This window comes from Denticeps clupeoides, chromosome 16 (assembly GCF_900700375.1).
Source record: "Denticeps clupeoides chromosome 16, fDenClu1.1, whole genome shotgun sequence".
NCBI classification, from domain to species: Eukaryota; Metazoa; Chordata; class Actinopteri; order Clupeiformes; family Denticipitidae; genus Denticeps; species Denticeps clupeoides.
The window spans coordinates 861,271-874,133 of NC_041722.1; the positions used below are offsets into that span (position 1 = coordinate 861,271).

The 12,863-nt window shown below is 42.1% G+C and overlaps 1 protein-coding gene across 3 annotated transcripts in view; it reads left to right on the top strand.

Annotated features, from left to right (window-relative positions):
* The window catches only part of LOC114766108 (transcriptional enhancer factor TEF-1-like), a 41,464-nt gene extending 28,828 nt beyond the window's left edge, over positions 1–12,636 (top strand). For 2 of the 3 annotated variants that reach the window (XM_028956722.1, XM_028956724.1), the window contains 3 exons: positions 2,091–2,231; positions 2,312–2,464; positions 9,262–9,395. In XM_028956722.1, the coding sequence (XP_028812555.1) occupies positions 2,091–2,231; positions 2,312–2,464; positions 9,262–9,375 (408 nt within the window). In that variant the 3' untranslated portion in view covers positions 9,376–9,395. Of the gene's footprint in view, positions 1–2,090; positions 2,232–2,311; positions 2,465–9,261 lie in introns of all 3 variants that reach the window. The other variant, XM_028956723.1, reaches the window with a different exon arrangement.
* The last annotated feature ends 227 nt before the right edge of the window (positions 12,637–12,863 follow it).

The window sequence follows — 12,863 nt, forward strand, 5'->3', positions numbered from 1 at the left end:
AAGATTATTTTCCATGGAAATATCGGCGGAGCTATTTGTTGTGCTTTTAATCTTCTCTCTACTTGCGACAATTTTCGTATTAAAGAAATTCATAATCATCGCTACTATGATTATATTGAGTGGTCGCATCCATTTCTGTCTTATTTCTGGTTAGTTTGGCTATAGTTTTAAACAGGAATTATTTTTGTTTTTGTCTATTAACGAGGACAGATACGTTGATCGAGCCGCGCTAAGTGCCTTCTTATAGTTAAGTAGGCTCTCCTTCCAAGCTATTCGGAATATGTTTAATTTACTTTGACGCCATTTGCGTTCTAATTTCCGGTCGGTCTTCTTAAGCGAGCGCGTGTGATCATTATACCAAGGAATTAAGTTTTTATCTCTTACTATCTTCCTTTTGAGGGGAGCGACTATATATAACGTACTACGCAGTGTTAATTCTAGACATTTGGTCGCTTGGTCAAGTTCAGCGGGGTCTGACGGTGAGTTTATCAGCGTTGATAAATCTGGTAAGGTATTAATAACCTCTGTGCCGTACTTGATGTAATTGTCCGTTTGTCTCTATAACGAGGGGGATTGAGTTTGTTGTGTTTGATACATATTTTAAAAGCGATGAGGAAATGATCTGAGACCATTTCAGATTGCGGAAGAGTAACTATATCTTCTATATTTAAACCGAAGGTCAACACAAGATCGAGTGTGTGACCACCTTCGTGAGTAGGTCCTGTTACATGTTGGTTAACTCCAACTGAGTCTAATAAAGACAGGAATGCTGTTCTTAGTGAGTCTTCTAATTTATCACAGTGGATGTTAATGTCGCCGACAATTAGGGCTTTATCCACTGATACAACTAAGTTGGAGACAAAATCTGTAAATTCACTAAGAAACTCAGAATAAGGTCCAGGGGGTCTATAAATAATAATCAATGGAATGAATTTAGGATTTTTATTTTGTGAGACTACATGAGTTATATTGGTATGTAGAATCTCAAAAGAGTTAAATCCTTGTCCGGGTTTATGAGTAATACCGAGGTTATCCTTATAAATTACTGCGACGCCACCTCCTCTTCCAGTTAAGCGAGGTTGGTGTACATAGCTGTATCCAGGAGGACTAGACTCGTTCAATGCTACAAATTCATTTTGTTTTAACCAAGTTTCGGTCAGGCACAGTACATCGAACCCCTGATCTGTAATCATTTCATTGACAATGAGCGTTTTAGGTGTAAGGGATCTAACATTTAATAATCCTATTCTTATGTTGGGGGTGCTGGTGGTAGGTTCAGAAGGAGTGATAGTAACGGGTAGTAAGTTCCCGAAACAGACACCCCGCCCAGTCCGTGGAACAGACACAGTGTCAGCATATTTATGAGTTTTATTAATGTTTCTTGTAGAATATCTTGTTTTAATAGAGCGAGGTACAGACACAGTGTCAATATTGTACACGCTGGGTGCCGGCTCTACGCAAATGGCAGACACTCTGTTTAGCTGGTCTGTCTGCTGCCTGGTCTCGGCTCTGGCGAGTCAGTTTTGTTTTTTGGTTCTAAGACTATGAGCCAATTTTTTAGACAACTGAGTGGCACCTGCCCAGTTGGGGTGGATGCCATCTCGCCCAAAAAGACCAGGCTTCCCCCTAAATATTGGCCAGTTATTAATAAAACCCACTTTATTTTTTGGTCACCACTCCGACAACCAGCGATTTATATCGAGGAGCAGCTACAGGTCTCGTCGCTACGCCGAAACTGCGGTAATGGGCCAGAGCAGATTACTGTATCCGACATCGTTTTAGCCAGTTCAAGCATCTCTATAAAATTATCTTTAGTTATTTCCTACTGCCGTAGCCGGACGTCGTTAACGCCGACGTGAATCGCTATACTAGAGTACCTGCGGTTATTTTTTGCCAGCGATTTTAAATTTGCGCGGATGTCGGGCGCTCTGGCTCCAGGAAAACACAGGATTTTATTCGCTGGTGCCGGTATCCTCACGTTTCGAACTATAGAGTCGCCAATGACTAGAGCCGGTGGACTATAGGACCCATATAACTAATACAAGGCCATAACACTTCAATCCATTGAATCCATTTGCTTTGTCCTGCAGGCTGACTTGAACTGCAGTATCCAGGAGGAGACTGGATCCTTCTATGGTGTGAGCAGCCAGTATGAGAGTTCAGAGAACATGACCATTACCTGCTCCACCAAGGTCTGCTCTTTTGGCAAGCAGGTGGTGGAGAAGGTAGAGGTAAGTCTTCTTATTGTACTATAAGAGTGCATTCAAAACGTCAACTCTCTGAACATTCTGTTCTCACCTCCACCCTTCAGACAGAGTATCCATGTGTTGAGAATGGACGCTTCATCTACAGGATCAGACGTTCTCCCATGTGTGAATACATGATCAACTTCATCCACAAGCTCAAGCACCTGCCTGAGAAGTACATGATGAACAGTGTGCTGGAGAACTTCACCATCCTATTGGTAGGGCTGCAGTCAGTCGGTCCCTTCAGGATTTCACAAATTCTGCCTGATTGTTGCCTGATGGCTTTTGAAAAAGTTGCAGTGAAAGTTGAGATGTTTTGGCTCTTGTTCTATAATGTTGCAAAACAAACCTACAAAAATTGTATTCTGTTTACATTTATCATAACGAAGTTTCACACTTATTATCCTGAGAACTCCTGACACCATATTTCTTAATTGGAAATTATCATATTTCATCGGAAATGTTTGAAGCCAGTTCAATCTCTCCAATGTTCTCCTCTGAGTCTTCCTTGCAATCCTCTCTACTGGGAAGGCATTGGCTGTGGTACAAGAAGATTGTTGTTTGTGACTGATCTTCTTTGGCTGGAAACACCAGCTTGTAAAAACTGTTGCTTCATTTAGCATCATCTGAGTTCATAATAATGTTTTTGAATCTTCTGGCCAAGAGACTGAGATCAGGAAACCTCTCTTCCAATCCATCTCAGAACATGTCTAGATCAGTCACTGCACACACTGAAGCTGCTGCTGGACCCAGGTGGTTGAAGTAGGCTTCAAAGTCATCTTGAGGGAAATCAGTGAATCCTGAGATGTGTTTGTGGCTACCTCTGGTAAGCTCTGAGCTGTGTGGCCCCCACAGAAGGGCCACCCACACCATTACTGAGCCACAGCCAAACTTGTTATGCTGAAGGATGTTGCAGGCAGCAGAACATTCTCCATGGCATCTCCAGGCTCACATGTGCACAGTGTGAACCTCTTGTGAAGAGTACAGGGCAAGCTTGGTTTTCATTGGCAAATGCCAAACGTGCTGGGCTGTTAGCATAACCCCCACCTGTGGATGCCAAGCCCTCATACCACCCTAATGGAGTCTGTTTCTGACCGTTTGAGCAGACACATGCACATTTGTTGCCTATTGGAGGTAATTTTGCAGGTTCTGGCAGTGCTTCTCCTGTTCCTCCAACACAAAGTCGGAGGTAGTGGTCCTGCAAACTGGGTTGTTGCCCTCCAAAGGCATTCACCACGTCTCCTGATGTACTGGCCTGTCTCCTGTTAGCACTACACTGACAGACACAGCAAACCTTTTTGCCACATAACATGACATAACGTCATGAAGTTAGGTCCATTCAACCCTATTGAAGGCCTTTTCCACGCCCAGCAAAAGAAGAGCAGTGTCCTGTTCTCCCTTTTCATTGAATAGAATTTTGAGCACACGTGTTACATTGAGAAACCCGTCTTCTTTTTATAAACCCATTTTGATCATACCTCTACAATGTCAGGAAGCACTCCTTCTAGCTAATTTTTGTATCAGTTTATTAAACTTATAGGTCACACGTTTTTGTATTTTGTGTTAGATTTACTTGGTTTTGGGGGCAGAATAATCAAATATTCTCTAATTGAAGGGGGCAAATAAGCATTCTCCAAATATTCTATGTACATCTTGTAAAGAGTATGGGTGTAACGATATGCCCAGGTCATGATACGGTACGTATCTCGATACTGGGTTCACGAGACGAGATATGTATCACGATATTTTGAACAAAAGTTTAAATAACAGATTGAAACACTTAATATGCAGTGACAACCCGGCTTCTCTCACTGCCGCCTCCATGTTGCGTGCATTGTCAGTAACAACTGCAGTACTATGAGGAGCTCCATCAAGCTCCCACTCTTGTAAAACTTCAACTATGTTAGACCCAGTGTGCGACTCAAAAAGCGGGCGAGTCTTTTCATTTCCCACTCCGTGGTAATAATATGCGCCGTGATTATAGCTCTGACAAGCCCGCGAGTTGTAATTGCCACATTCTCTGCTTTGTTCAGACCATCGATCGCCTTTGCCTTAGCTTCACGGTACAGCGCTGGAACTACCTCTTGACTGAAGTGCGGGCGTGACGGAATATGGGCTCCAGTACCCTAACCCTTTTTGTCGCAGGAGTTTGCAGGAGTTTGTTGTTGTGATGCAGGAGATTGTTGTTGTTAAATGGCACATCATATTCGAAGTGTTTGATGCTGTGTTTGGCATCCTTGTTTTAGTGTTTACAAACAGTTTGTGTTTTGTCTAATTTATTTACCGTCGTCCTGTCGCGTGACTGGAAAACCAGACAATGGACTTATAAGAAGACGGGGCATCTTCAATTTCATTTTCAGCCGAACTCATGTTGACCTACTAATGTTCAAGCGATTTCTGCGGCTGCGATGAAAGCACACGCAACGCTGTTGCAGAGTAGGTCAACCAATAGGATTAAACTGCCGTCATATCGCAAATGTATCGCCAACACTCTATGCTACGTATCGTAACATTTTAGCATCGCGAAATATTGTACTGCAATATATTGTTACACCCCTAGTAAAGAGGAATAATCAATTAATCAATTGGAAGACCATCTGGTCCTGCTGTTTTTCCCAACTTCAATGCAGCTATGGCCTCTAATATCTCATCTGTACTTAGATGCTTATCCAGGCCACCCTGCTTGTTTCCCTCATAAATATTAGGAATCTTAAGTTTGTCTAGGAATCATTATTATATTCTGGATTAAGGATTTAATAAAAGTTTTTAAATACTTTTTGGCTGGTTATTGTCCAGCGTGGAAGTGGGACTATGTTCAACTTGTCCGAGATCCATTACTTCATGAACACGCATGTTTCTGTGCCTTCATCTTTCTCAGGTACACCAAGGATACACATGTTGTTGCGACAGCTCCTGCATTCCAGGTTGTCCACTTTACTGTTCAGAAATTGTACAGTTTTCTGAAGTTTTTCCCACAATGCCCTGCGGCTTGTTAATGTTGCCTTCAGCCGTTGAAATGCGCTGCTCTGCCTTGGTGATATGTCTGCTGCATTCTTTGATATTATCTTGGACATTTTTTTTTTATTTCTGACAATACTCCATCCATCTTGGTATGGAAATCTTGTTTAAATGACTGTATAACCTGTTAATGGTAGAGGGTTTTCTAGTGTTGCCTGTGGGGGCTGTATTACTCGCTTCCGCCGGTTTGAGAAAGTGTCCCTCCTCAAGGTTGGATCTTGACACTTTTTCTTCACGTAACAGAATTTTGCATTTATCTTTGGCTCCCTTTTTTGGCATGCCTGCTTGTAATATGCCTTAACTTTTAAATTGTGGCTATTTTGCATTCACCTGGATAAATTAAGTATGTTCATATTAGGATTAGCAGAAGATCTAGATTAAGCACCGCTGTTTAGTGTGGTCCACCGTGAGTGGTCTTAATCCTCCCCTACTTCAGGGGGGATTTTGTACAGCTCCTCTTTACATCTGTATTAGTCATTAATGATTTGTGGTTTTTCACACAAGATTTGACTGCACATGGCCCCATCCATCCTCCCTTTGTTGTGGTGCAGTTGTGCTGTTCCCAAAGCATAATGTGTCCACTAGGGCTGAAACGATTATTCGAATAAACCCTAATGATTCGATTTCAAAAAATATTCAAGGAAAATTCTTTGCCTCGAGGCTTCGTTTAATTCGTCACCAAAGTCTATCTATTATTGTATCACGCCTGAAGAGCTACGCAGTGCGGAGCTGTGCAGCACCGGAATCATTGTTTTACACGGACTGTTTTAAATGATGCGCATTTCAAAGATTTAAGGAGGTGCAATTTATTGGCAGAAAATGAAGATAACAGTGTGAGTAAAAGGCATAAAATGTCTGAAGTGTGGGACCATTGTACGTTGCGTAAGGTGGACAACGTAGTGCAGTGTATACACACTGTAAAACGGACCTGGCTTACCACAAATGTACTTAAAATACAACAGAACCTTAACTGAACAAATCCTCACATGAACCGCACTTTTCCAAGCGAACTCAGAGCTTCTACAAGGTTTCGTATTTTTATGATTGCTAACTAACATTAGTGCTTCTTAGAACGTACATTACTTGTAATTATTTGTGTTATGAGTCGATAGTGATGAGGCATGATAAGGCATGAGCTCTCACTCATATAATTCATCCTTCCCGCATGACACACACACACACACACACACACACACACACTGATAGGTTACATCTCAAAACACGCCTTCCCCTTACATTAGGTGGTAATAAATGCAACAGATGGACAAACCTACATTCATTAGCATTATAGCTGCATGATTAATCTAATCGCTATCGTAATCGCGATGTCAGTCTGTGCGATTACATGAACGCAAAAAGCTGCGATTTAAATTATTAGTACATGGATTGAATTGGCAACATATCACTCATTCTCTCAAAGTTTGCGAGCTGACTGAAGTCTCACTTCAGTCGAATTCAGCATATACATGTCTATGGAGAGAAGTGCATAAAAATGCATTAGGCATTAACTATTGCATTAGGCATTAACTATTGCATTAGACTGTTCTTAGCTGTTTAGTTAACTGTTTAGTTAACTCTTCTCAAACTTTTAAGGTTTCCCTAAAGAAATTCACCTCAGTTTATAAATGTTAACCTTAGCTAAGCTAGCAAAGCTATGCATCCCTGTGTTCAAGTCAGCCTCCAAACAACGTTTTGGTTAAACGTAAGAACTATAATACAGGATTTTATAATGGCCAAATATAATCAAAACGGTTGTTTAGCATTACCAGAGTTTTTTGTGATTTATTTAATTTTGTAGAATATTGTATTAAGCACTGGGCATTTCAAGTTGTTATAAGTAGTTTGTATGTTTCACTTTGAAATTAAACATTTCACTATTAGTAATTTGTATGTGACTTTTCATTGATATATAAGCAAGTGCCCTTTATCATATCGCAATCGCATATTGCAGTATTGATCTCAATAATTGCAATATGTATTTTCTTCAAATCATGCAGCCCTAATTAGCATATAGATTTACTTTTGGGCGAGTTTATAGCATTTGTTGCGCAATGTTTTTTTTTTTTTTTTTCTTCCCCTCAGTGCATCACAGCGGCGCAGGCTTGCACATGCATTGCACACACATGGACTAAGACAAATTCTCTTTCTCTCTCTCTCTCTCTCTTGCTCTCTATTTTGCACAAAACATTGCACAAAGACAAACATTCTACCAAAACATTATACCTCATGTGGATACAACTGGAAACTGAACTGTATTGTTTAAGTTGGATTTATTAGTAATTGTTTTTTAATTGTTTATATTTTCTTTATACTATTTTGTACATTTTTATACTTTTTTTTTCTCTTTATTCTCAGATGGGCTATAGCAGGGGGTAAACCCCTTTTTCTAAGAGGATTTTCATGTTGAATAACGCACTATTGACAGAGTTGTTTAAAAACGCAAAAGTATGATTTCCGATTAATCGATGAAAAACATTCGATTCCAAAAATATTCGATAGTTGCTGCCCTAGTGTTCACCTCCGTGTTTGGTGGGAATGGTGTTCCTCCAAAGATGGAGAGTTGAGTTAATGCCAAAGAGTGTAGTGTTTTCATGTTTACTATTCTTCTGCCTTGAGATCATTGAAAAGATCTTCCCAAGTACTTTTGGGCTGGTTCCATACCATTGTCATTATCATTTAAATTTCTTGCGTGGAGCTCCAGACCGACTGAGACTGTAAGTTATTTTATGGTTCTTCCATTTGCAAATAATGTCGATGGTCTTGTAGCCCATTCTAGGTTTGTGTAGATCCACAGTCTTTTCTCTGACATCCTTTGAAAGCTCTTTGGTCTTGACTATGGTGTAGAGTTTGGAATCTGGATAGGTTGATGAACTGGACTATGGACTGGAGTCTTTTATACAGGTAACGAGTTGAGAAGCTCCCAGTTGATGTCTGCTCCTTACCTGTATAAAATACAATAGGGAGACAGAAATCTTGCTGATTGATAATAATTGATAAATAATTCTTATTTAATTCAAATGAATTAATATTAATTTAGTTTAATACATTATTTTGGATTTTTTTTTTCCTATCTCTCAGAGATTGCCCTCCTGTGGCCACATTCTCACCTCTCTGATGGCTGGTCTGAACTATTTGTTGATAAATTATTTTTTCCCTGGCATGTATTTGTTGAGTTTGCCCTCTGTATTGTTGTTCCACTGTTTTCAGGATGTGTTTTGATGGCAAAGGGAAAACCAAACATGCCTTGGCACATGCTGCATTTGTTTGTCTGCACTTATCTACATGGGTGTAAGAAATGCATTTTTAATGTTCATATTTAGCAAGTTAGCATAAGTATAGGTTGGGTAAAAGTGTGTCTTCCATCTCTATGAAAGAATTGTAGTGGCATCAGGGGTTCCACCATCCAGAACATAAATCTGGCGTCACTGTTGCCACCCTTACTTTCTTGACTTGAACTCCAAGCATCTTTTTTTGAGGAAGCCAGCTTGGTACAACATCTGTGAGAAGATCAGCATAAATCCATTCAACTTGTCAAAAGGTCTGTGGAAGTAATTGTCAATGAGGTGCATTATGCCAGTAACGTGTAGTGACTTTGGGGAATAAAGTCTGCATTGAATATTTAGATGTTTTCTTCATGTGTGCTGCATTTCTGTGTCAGACACTCGTTGACTGTGCAATATTCTAGCAGTCACCTTGAGAGATGGAAATACTGGCGTAAAACATTGTAAAATATCTATTTGAAGTACAGATGAAATGCAGTTATCCACTCCACACTCACAAAAACAATTTAGTGTATTTTTATGTATTCTTTGCAGACATTATGGCAAGTTGACAAAATGGCACAACCATGCAAAATTTGCAAGGATTAGTTGATCTCACAAATTCCTGGAGGGACTCTGGTCAGGGACACATAGAAGATGTTGCTCTGCATGGCGTGTGTATGTGGGGATGTGTGTGTGTTTATATGTGTATATAACGCCTTTTCTGTTGGTTGCAGGTGATCAGTGACAGAGACACAGAGGAGACGCTGCTCTGCATGGCGTGTGTGTTTGAGGTATCCAACAGTGACCACGGAGCCCAACACCACATCTACAGACTGGTGAAAGAGTGACACTCAAAAAGAGTGCCTGCATTTGTTAGGTGCTCTGCATCGTATCTACTGGATACAGTGTGCCATAGCGATGGAATAAAACTCCACTATTAGGTAAAAGTTAAAAGCACCAAAAATCTGGAGAAACCATAGAACCAGAGAATTCAAGTTCTGGTGGCTGGAACCAGCCAAACTTCACTCTGCTGCAAAACGTAGTCTAGTCTACGCAGATGTGTTCATTTAAAGGGGAAGCATCACGTATATTCTAATGAAAAGAGGTGGTAAATATGAGGAACAGTTCCTGCATCAATGCTACTCTTGCGTTTGTCTGTATGCCTAGAACCGTTTTCATCCATCATTATATAGCCAGAAAGCTACATTCAGCATGTACTTATTACAATATGGAAGATAATTTTGCAAGATGGACATCTCTACCCTCCTATTGCTAAAATACACAGCCATTTTAGTGGAGTTGGCTTGCAGTGAATACATGGATCTGGGTAATGTGGTCTGGTCCAGGCCTTTAGGAGCATGTTCATTTGTATGAGAATGTGACTTTGCCTCTTTAAGAGCTGCTGGAGTGGAGTGTGTGTTGTTAGTGTAGCAGCTGTGAGTTTTACTGTGCGTCTGTGTTTTTAGGATATACAGAAGTAACCAGGTGAATTGTTGGTGGAATGGTGAAAGACCACTCACTAGTTTCAGAATTCAAATATCTGTGGCTTTACTGAGCTTGACTGTGTGCTGAATGGGGTTCTCTAGCCAGCACAGTAATGCCTTGTTGCCTTAAACCCTTACCAGAGGGTGTAGTCTGATGAAATAGTGGAAGATTAGTTCAAAACCAGCTCCAGTCCTGTTGTGTATGGATATTAGCCTTTCCTTGTGACTTTAGTGCATTTTCCCTAAACATTGTGTGTGTGCGTGCGTGAACTTGTTCATTTAAATTTTTTTTCCAAAGAGACAAATTTCAGAAACCACAAATGTCAGAATGTCAGTTCAACTGTAAGATCTACAGAACTCCAGTTTTCTGTGTGGGTCTATATGGGTTCCAGATGAGATCCATAGGAATCAGGGTAACACCATGAATAGTGAAAGTGAAGTGATTGTCACTTGTGATGCACAGCAGCACAACACACGGTGCACACAGTGAAATGTGTCCTCTGCATTTAACCCATCACCCTGAGTGAGCAGTGGGAAGCCATGACAGGTGCCCAGGGAGCAATGTGTAGGGGACGGTGCTTTGCTCAGTGGCACCTTGGTGGATTGGGACCTTCTGATTACGTGACCGTTCCTTAACCGCTAGGCCACCACTTTGCCAGCTTGAAGTGACCTATAAGGGCACAAAAACAATTAATAAGCTCATTGCTGCGGAACTGGGTAACAACAGCCACATCCAAGTTGCGGAAAAAAGGAGGTAGTTGCACGAATCATCTGCTCCCGAAGTCGGGCAAGCTGTGGGTGCGGACCATCTTGCTTTCCTGATGACCGCTCTGAAGGTGATCTCGGTTCCATCTGAGATAGCGGATTCCCTGAGAAGGGAAACTGCTGGGCTATACAGTTCAACTCAAGTGGAGGAAGAGGGCGAGCTGGCAGCTGCCCTAAGGAGCTGGGTAAACGGCAGTGGGTGTATTGAGGAAACCATTGAGAAAGTAACTGCAAAGTTAATTTCCAAGACTGCCTCTCGTTGTGATAGGAGAACACACTATGTGAGGGGGAAGCATGAAAAGGAGTGTGGGACCTACACTTCCTACGAGTGGATGAAGAAGAGAGCAAGACGCAGGGCACTATTTGGAAGAAACCAGTGCCAGTATTTCAAGAATAGGGCATAACTGGCAGCTCTCATCCTAGATGGCAATGTATAGATGCCAAATTCCTTCTTCGGAAGTACACAATGTGTACAAGAAGAAGTGAGAATCATCCACTCAATATGGAGGTTTGGGGTCCTTCACACTTGGGGGCAGTGCTGACAATAGTTTGTTCAAAACAGCAAGGGTTTATCCAATCTCCGGGCTGCTCCGAGAACTTAATGGTTCTCAAGTACATCATGGAGCAAGACAAAAGGGAACGGAAACCCCTAGCAGTGGTGTTCATCAACATTGCTAAAGCATTCAATTCGGTATCGCACGACCACATTGTGGATGTGCTGAGGCAACAGGGGCTGGACAGCCACGTAATTGGAGTAATCCAGAACTCCTACGAGGGTTGCCACACCTCGATTGAGGTGGGTAACAAGAAGACCCCAGACATTACCATCAAGACTGGGGTCAAGCAAGGCGACCCAATGTCTCCACTACTCTTCAACCTTTCTATAGATCCCTTGTTGGCGACATTCGAACCCACGGCTGTGGGTTTCAAACAGAAGGCTGGAAGGTTGCGGCCCTCGAATTTGCGGACAATCTTGTTCTCTTGAGCAAAGGCTGGGAAGGCATGACCCACAATCTGTCGATCCTGGAAAAATTCTGCAAGTTGACTGGCTTGACTGTGCAAGCCAAAAAGTGTCACGGCTTCTTATTAACACCCACACACAACATGGTTAACAGCTGCTGACCGTGGACAATCAATAGGGCGGATTTGCACATGATTGGTCCAGAGGAGTCAGAGAAATACCTGGGAGTAAGGATAGGGCCTTGGACAGGTATTTCAAGCCATTCACAAAATGTCAGCTGCAGCAATGGAGCCGGCAAATCGATGAGGCACCACTGAAGCCCTCTCAGAAACTGGTGATCCTCAATGACTATGCACTGCCAAGGCTAATCAACTCATAGAGCGGATCACGCAAACAAAACATCTGTGAGGCTTGCCAGGCTCGACGGGCTGGTCAAGTGGGCGGTAAAGGCTTGGCTGAGTCTTGCACTTTTGACATGTGATGGACTCCTGGAGAAGAGACAGCGAAATTCCTGGAGAAGACTCCTGGGGAAGAGACGGCGGTATGGGTCTCCTGAATTTGGCAGATTCTGTCCCATCCATCCAAGTAAGACTAATTCAAAGAGTTGCACAATCCAAGGACCCTGCAAGAGTCGTCAAAGGCACAGGAAGGTTATGACAAGGCTTGGAAAAGAGCAGGGGGCACACCAGATACTACACCTGCTCTGACTGACCCTTATACACAGTCAGCCTTGTAACAGAAATAGACATCTCAACTCCACCTCCGAGGGTGAACTATCCAACAACAACATTTATTTCTTTAATAGCCCAAATTCACATACAGTATGGCTCAATGGGCTTTGACAAACCCTACAGTTGACACCCCCCACACTTGACCCTTCTGCACCAGTGGAAAAACTACACACAAAAAAAAAATTAAATAAGTTGTAGGGTTGGAGAAGTCCAGAGTGTAGTCCAGTGTCATGGTCTACATTACGTGTCCATTATGATGTTACTGCTCCATTTGAAGATCCCTGAAGCTGTAGTTGTTACGGTGGTGGTGGCTGTGGTGACCCTCTGGTTCGTTTCATTGCCGCTCTCCAGCTCAGGGCAAACGTGTAGCCAACCCGCGAAAGCCTCAACCGAGG